Consider the following 7075-nt stretch of genomic DNA (forward strand, 5'->3'; position numbering starts at 1 on the left):
ATGTTTGGGATTGCGTTTGATGGGTTTAAAAGTGCTTTTAACACTTAAAAAGTTTATTTGAAGAAAAAACTACTTGTTTGATCATTTTTGTTTTTAAGGGTTCAAAAAACTTAAAAATGACTAAAACACATTTTTGACAAAAACTTAAAAATGAAATTTTTACCTAAAAACTCTTTTTGATTTAAAAGCCCAACTTCTCACTCAACCCCGCAAGTCTACCTTTGTGGCATCCTTGTTGGCAATATACCTGCAACCGCTCCTTTCTACAGCTACCTTTGTTCTCAACATCTTTGTTGGACACAACCTCGCTCCCATTTCTACTTGCTCTTTTTGGCGGCCTTTGCTGCTATTATTCTCTTTTTGCTGTCACTTTCTGTTGTTTTTGCAATTGTCTTATTTTTATACTTTTTATTAGAGTCCTTGGAGTCCTCTCTCCCCCCGTCTATCTCTATTTGTTTTCAATGTTTTCTTAACAAAAACATTAATCTCAACACAAATTATGGCAAAATAATTCTACTATTCGCAGCAGTCAACCCAAACACACCTGGGATTAAATCTTAATAAATTAAAATAAAACACACGAGGTTGGGTTTGGCCCACGCCCACCTGCTTCTGCGGTTTAGGGATCATCGGCAGCTGCAAATGTTGGGAGCCTAGAGCGGGGGGAGATTAGTGAAAACATGGATAGGTGTGCCCTGGGACACGGGAATGGGAGATAGACAAAGAAGATGTTGATTGCTATTCATCCTATATATGCCTTGGAGCAGGAGACCTGGAAGGAAAAATATCTGCTTTTGAGCTTTCATTCACTCGTATTCCACCCACTAGGGGCGATAGCAATAGCCGGTCGCCAAGGAACCACTCGTGCTCTGCTCTGCCTTGCAGATTCGACGAATAGAGTAGGCAAGCAATTATTTCCAATGGGAGCTTTAGCTCTTTCTTTCAATTCATCCTCTTACACCGTGAGTAAAGCAGGTCGGGAATCCATTATGTCATGCGGTTTCGGAAAGTGGGAGCACTCAGAAAAAGTTAGTAATTTTATCGTAATAAAAGAGGGTGGGTTAGTGGCTAGAAGTCGTCCTTTCTTTTTCAAGAAAAAAAGTTATTCCGAACGGTTGATTCTCACCCAACAAGCTTAAGTGGTCGACACAGCTAGTCGTTGAAGACACTCGACTCGCAATTGGCCTTCCATTCCATCAAAAGATTTGAGTGGCGTTAACGCTCACACAAAGTAACCAATTGCAACCTTTTGGCAAACTTTTACAAGAAGCCCATAATATCACCACAACCCACGGTCGTATATTAAAATAGAAATACCACCTCCCCTTTGGTTTCGTTACACACATAATATGAAGGATTGACAAATCCAAAAGAAACGCAAATGATCATGCCAAACAGTGGAGAAACTGTGCAGCCGAAGTGGGAAGAATATTACACTAATCATGAAACTGGTTGACAACAAAATGATTCAATGAATAGAATAGTGTATCCATGCTCAGAGTTTCTGTTTATGCTCTGGGTATAGGAATCAGTCTACATATAGCTTACATCTCATTCATTTTAAGTGGACGGGTTTGAGGAGTAGGAGGAATAGATCTTATGCAAACTTCTACCGTTTGGATCTAAGAAATTATAAGGGTTTTTTTAAATAAATAACAGAGATCCAAATATATGGTCAGATATCAATGAGGGCAGGGTTTCTTTTAAATTTCAATCAAAACATGACTACCTGTTCATAATATATACCATCCACGCGAGCTCCTTTTGATGATACACGTCTTTATTCCTAAGTAGCAGATCTCTCATAAACAGGTACCTTGGAAAAGGTGAAATGAACAAAAACATGGGATTGTGAAAATTAAGGCCATCATGGAATTTGGTTTCATTCCATTTAAAAATTAAGGCCATATGAAAATTACCATGACATATCCTTTGCTCCAAAACAATTTTACTTCAATAAATGTTAATCTAATACTTTACAGTGTCAGACAATTCAAATCTAGCCAAGTTACCTAATAATGTTTTCAATTGTCAAATGCAGATAAGGGTCACACCGGCGGTCCTCCAATCCAAATGTAGTTACATTCGGTTTCTCATTTCTTGTGTTCTTTGAATATTAGTAGTTCCACAAGCAGCAACTATTTGTAAGTTTATTTTCCTGCACAAACCACTCCTCAGCATAAAATATCTACTTACTAGCAGCAATCTGACCATCAAGGTTCACCAGATTACCTGCCGTTTCCTGCAAACTAAATAGAAACAAACTACTCTACAGATTATAATTTTCGGTTACCTCCAGGCACCCACAAAATTGCAAGTTTAATGTTTGCCAAAAGGAGTAACCTTGAATCCCAGCCCACTGAAGTAGATTTTCATGCAAGTGGAATAACATTTCTGCTAAAGAATAACTCTGCAAAGACAAAGTAATTACCTATACCTGTCTGATCCTGATAACTCCAAAACTAACCCCAACTCTGTAAAACGAGTAATAAATTTCCGCATAAGAATATAATTTATTGATTACCATCCCACTTATGTCTATTGCCAATTAACAACTGCCCGCCCATTCATGGCACACTGCAAGCACCTTATAATCATTTGGATCCACAAATTAAAGTAGCGATGGCAGGAGTATAGGAGAAAAAAAATTAGCCTTCCTAACTTGTAGAAAATTACAAAAAGGAGGAAAGACTACTGCAAATCATATTTATGAACCATGTCTAAGACAGTCTGCAAGTGATTACCTTAAAGGCACGAGTAAATGATCCAAACTTTTCCAAATTGGTAGAGTTCTTTGAGGTCAAACATAGGATAATAAGGGTTAAGTCAACTTAACAACCAGAAAAATAAGGGGAAAGAAAATCTGACAAGGAAATATCAATCTATGGGAGCTGCGATGATAGAAACAGGTCTAATTGTTACCTCAAAAATGAGAAAAACACCATCATCTCTCTCAGCAGCAGTGTCAATCATGCAAATAATTTTCGAGTCTGACCACTTAAAATACTGAGAACAAAGTAAATAGCCCAATATGGCTCCCAAATAATAAGAGTCTCTGAAAACATTGTTTCAGATACAGACAACACATATAAAGAATTCCACCAAAGCCTAAAATAGATTATGAAAAGAGTTACCACAATGAAGTTATACCTACCTCAACCCTTTTCTCCATTTAAAAAATTGATGAAATGGAGACGTTATAGTCTCAACAAAGGTAGATGGTATAGTATCAACAAAGCTGTGAGATAGGAAAAGAAAATTTCACCCACAATGACAAGATAACTTGAGACTCAAACACATGTTCATAGAAGTTTCAAGAAAAAAAAATCTACCTCATTTAATTTTAAAGCTCAGAAATCTATCGACACAATCCACTAATACGGACGAACTGGACTTCTAGGTGACCTTCTGTGACCATGCCTATCAGGTGAACGTGACCTGCTCCGATCACGGTACCTATCCCTGCCTCCATCTCTTCCATTCCTGAACCTCCAATCCCCTCTTCCTCCATCCCGATTACCTCTAGCATTCCAGTCTCTAGACCTTTCACGATCTCTGTCTCGTTCTCGGTATCTAACTTGCTCCCTATCTCGATCACGATCATGATTCTTGTCCCTGTCACCTGAATCACTTCTCCTCCTCTCATTATCCTTCTCCCTTTGCTTCCTTCGATCCTCTGCTTCTTTCTCCCTAGCTAATTTTTCCTCTTCCCTTGCCTTCTCCTTAGCATCCTGGAATACAATAATCCATGTTCTTTAGCCACTAAAAGAACAAATAGATTTTGTCCATCAAATTGTTTTTGACGGGAGACTCACCTTGTACTCAGCGATGAAATCCCGGACCATGCCATAACCAATGTGCTGCTTCCCTGTGATGTGAGACTGGGTTCTCTCAGCCGCATCATTTGCTACAAGAAAAGAACCACAGACCTCACAGAGAGCCATCTTTTTCTCCTGAGCAAGCATCAACATCTTATCATTCTGAGGTTGTTGGGTCAAGGCTGTCTTCTCCGCATTAAGCACCTCCACCTGTAAAAGAAAGTTAACCAATAAGTTTTACACTAAATACCCAGAAACCTCAATGTGATACAGCCTACAGTACATAAATGACTGGGCAAAATTTGAATTCTTTTATAATCTAATGATCGTGGTAATTAGCATGGAGGGAATCAAAACATTAATTTGCAAGTATATGTTGACTTTCTGGAACTATTAGAAGTATTAAGGGAGGTGGTAAATCTCTCTCTCTCTCTCTCTCTCTCTCTCTCAAAACATTAATTTGCAAGTATATGTTGACTTCCTGGAACTATTAGAAGTATTAAGGGAGGTGGTAAAGATCTCTCTATCTCTCTCTCTCTCTCTCTCACACACACACACACAATCAAGAGACTATCAGATGAGGTTTTTCATGCTTAACAAAAACACTAGGGCATTCCTAATCACCTTTCTCATGAGTGCTTCAGCTTCATCCACCTTCCCAGCTTCACCAAGGGCCTCCACTTGTTCCAGCAGGTTCTTTATTTTTTCTTCCAGCACGGAAAACTGTTCAGATTTTTCAGCTGATAAGGGAGGTCCTGGGGTGGGTTCCACCTCTTGAGCAAGGCGTTCTCGCCCCCGCCTAACTCTTCTATCCAAGTCCATCACCTGCAATAAAGCAAGTAATATGACAAAGAAATACAGACAGACCACATAATCAGCAACAGGAGAATTGAAAAGGGGGGATAGGCCGCCAACCGAGGGGAGTGGGAGGGCGGGGGCATTAAAGGAAATTTGTAACGCACCAATTTTTCGCAAAACTGAGCTAGTTCAGCTTCAAATTTTGGCACATATGCTTCGTGTCTTGGGGACTTCTCAAAACTAAAGCCAGAAAAATAGAAAACAGGTATTAACGCCCATTCTAGTGCAGGCTGTGAACTAGACATGATATTCAAAGCACCCATCAAATGGAGGGGAAAAGGAAATCTACGTGTAAGGCATGCATTTTCTACTACCACACACATAAACATGACCATAAAATGTACGCACAGGTGTATATGGTAAAGCTTACCAACAAAAACGGCATTTTTAACTATTAAAATCAGATATTAAAACGGAAAAAAAATAAAAAAAAAATAAAAAATTGACATAAAAGGAGCAAAATTTTCAAGTAGACTTTCAAGTTCTACTAACGTAAATACATATAATACATATACAAGTAAGTAATATTTGCCTTTAACGTTAAAGTCTTCATCTCATGTGACATCTTTCATGAGCTCAACATTTTAAGCACTTATTTTATAGACCATAAATTGGATCATTCTAGGACCCCAAACTCCACTTCCCAGATGAAACGTGCATCAGGGGAATAATCCATACATAGATATCACAACATAACCCAAGTAAACAGCCCATTAAATTGATACACAGACTTAGACAAACAATTTATTCTCCTCTCCTTGCACATATCTGATCATAATGCTTAGATCAGTTACGCCAAAAAGGAAAAACCAGCAACAACTTAGCATATAATGCAAGACCTATGTTCCATCCCACACATAAGAAGCAGCAAACTTAATCATATAAATACAAGATGGATAACATTCTTTCAACAGAAACCGATCATTTGGTTCAAAAGTTATAGCCTTTAAGAACTAAAGAAGCTCACTATTACAATATTTAACAAAATGTTTCACAAATTAAAGACAATACATTTTGACAAGCATACAAGTACATTTTTCTGATTGCATGCATAGTGAACACATACAATGTAAATGCAGTGAGGATCTGGGAAACACAGCCAATAATACAATAGATACAACAATTCAGAACCAATAATCCAAAACGAATCACCTTTCTTTCAACTTTTGATCATGTATTCTAGGGCATGGTCCTGAATCATGAACAAAAAACGATAATTAGCCAAACTCACACTCATCAAACATCAAAATAAATGCTCCATTTGGTCGCTGATAAATTTCAGGAAAATAAATAAATAAATCTGAGTTTTATCTTACAGTTCTAGCAATATCTAGAAGCTAAAGAATCTAAAACTTTCCGCAACTGAGCCAATTAAACCTGATTAGCTACATTAAATTAGAATCCTCAACTTTAGAAAACCATAACAGTAGAACATGTATTGTTAGGAAAGATTATAGTAATTCTTCCTTTCATCCTAAACAGAGAGGCAATACTTTACTTGTTGGAAATAAAGAGTGGGAAACAAAAATCACAAGTAATTAATAATCTTTTATTTTCCTTGGTTATCTCAGCAACCAAACAGAATCTCAAACTAAGCAATATCCAATAGAAATTTAATTTCAGCTCACCCAGATCGCTCCTCGTATTGACGAAGAGATCGTGCGGACAAAACCGAACCATATAGCAAGCGCAAACCTCCTTACTGTCCCAGGTAATTTCCTTGTAACCCTTTCTCTCTTCATCCGTCAAATTACGAGCTAAAAATTTCACCATAAGCAACCGAAAATAAAGTTAAATAAATTGAAACCAGGCATCCTTTCACATCCATATCCAATCAAACAGAAATACAAAAATTCAATTACAACGCTCAATGCACCCAGTTTTCCATATAAACATCAAACAAAAGCAAACTGGAATAAATTGTGAAAACTTTCCGGAAGCGGAAATTAGGGTTTAGCGGGAGATACCTGTACCCATAAGCTCGTCTAGCAGAGCTCTCTGAGCGTCCATGGCTAATGGAGGTACAGACGGGGAGATTGATGCAATTGCAATAAGAGAGGATTTATTGAGAATTGGGGATTTTATGGTGTTTGGGGTTTCGTGGGAGACAGGGACAGCGGTAAGGTTGTGCTGTTGTAGTATATAACAACAGGCTTAATTTGGATCGGTAACTATAGATGTGTGTTGGTATCAAGTGATTCACTTCATAGTCCAATTATTTTTATTTATATCAAAGTTTTTTTTTTTTTTTTTAACGTATCCGCACAAGATTGGGGAGAAGGATTCGAACTAATGAGTTATGCTTCATGAGGCGTGGTTCCTAGGAAGGCGGTTAATAATCGTCCGTTAACCGTTAACTGCTATATCCGCTATAATCGCTTAACTGCTAACCGCTATAA

At 37.9% G+C, this 7075-nt stretch overlaps 1 protein-coding gene across 4 annotated transcripts; it reads right to left on the reverse strand.

The window, feature by feature from the left end:
* Positions 1 to 1452: 1452 nt before the first annotated feature.
* On the reverse strand, positions 1453 to 6820 carry LOC132181455 (uncharacterized). Of its 4 annotated transcripts, none has more exons than XR_009440252.1 (8): positions 6644 to 6820; positions 6305 to 6433; positions 5829 to 5868; positions 4781 to 4856; positions 4443 to 4643; positions 3816 to 4028; positions 2013 to 3731; positions 1453 to 1816 (listed from the first exon to the last, which is right to left on the reverse strand). XR_009440252.1 is itself a non-coding variant. In XM_059594686.1 (8 exons), exons 1-7 carry the CDS (start codon positions 6684 to 6686, stop codon positions 3375 to 3377), a joined length of 1059 nt encoding a protein of 352 aa, XP_059450669.1. In that variant the 5' UTR covers positions 6687 to 6820; the 3' UTR covers positions 2297 to 3238; positions 3333 to 3374. The 4 variants fall into 4 exon arrangements, 1 of the variants encoding a protein (XP_059450669.1); XR_009440254.1 differs by lacking the exon at positions 1453 to 1816 and having other exon boundaries at positions 1848 to 2158; positions 3155 to 3731; XR_009440253.1 differs by lacking the exon at positions 1453 to 1816 and having other exon boundaries at positions 2297 to 2792; positions 2923 to 3731.
* Positions 6821 to 7075: the final 255 nt, after the last annotated feature.

This window comes from Corylus avellana, chromosome ca5 (assembly GCF_901000735.1).
Source record: "Corylus avellana chromosome ca5, CavTom2PMs-1.0".
NCBI classification, from domain to species: domain Eukaryota; kingdom Viridiplantae; phylum Streptophyta; class Magnoliopsida; order Fagales; family Betulaceae; genus Corylus; species Corylus avellana.

What these genes read in the sequence shown, in the direction of transcription:
- LOC132181455 (XM_059594686.1), bottom strand. Translation starts at nt 6,686, where the DNA reads ATGGACGCTCAGAGAGCTCTGCTAGACGAGCTTATGGGTACAG. An exon ending in GATCAAAAGTTGAAAGAAAG is followed by an intron (nt 4,857 to 5,828) that starts GTGATTCGTTTT and finishes TTCTGGCTTTAG; the next exon opens with TTTTGAGAAGTCCCCAAGAC. An exon ending in CTCAGTTTTGCGAAAAATTG is followed by an intron (nt 4,644 to 4,780) that starts GTGCGTTACAAA and finishes GCTTTATTGCAG; the next exon opens with GTGATGGACTTGGATAGAAG.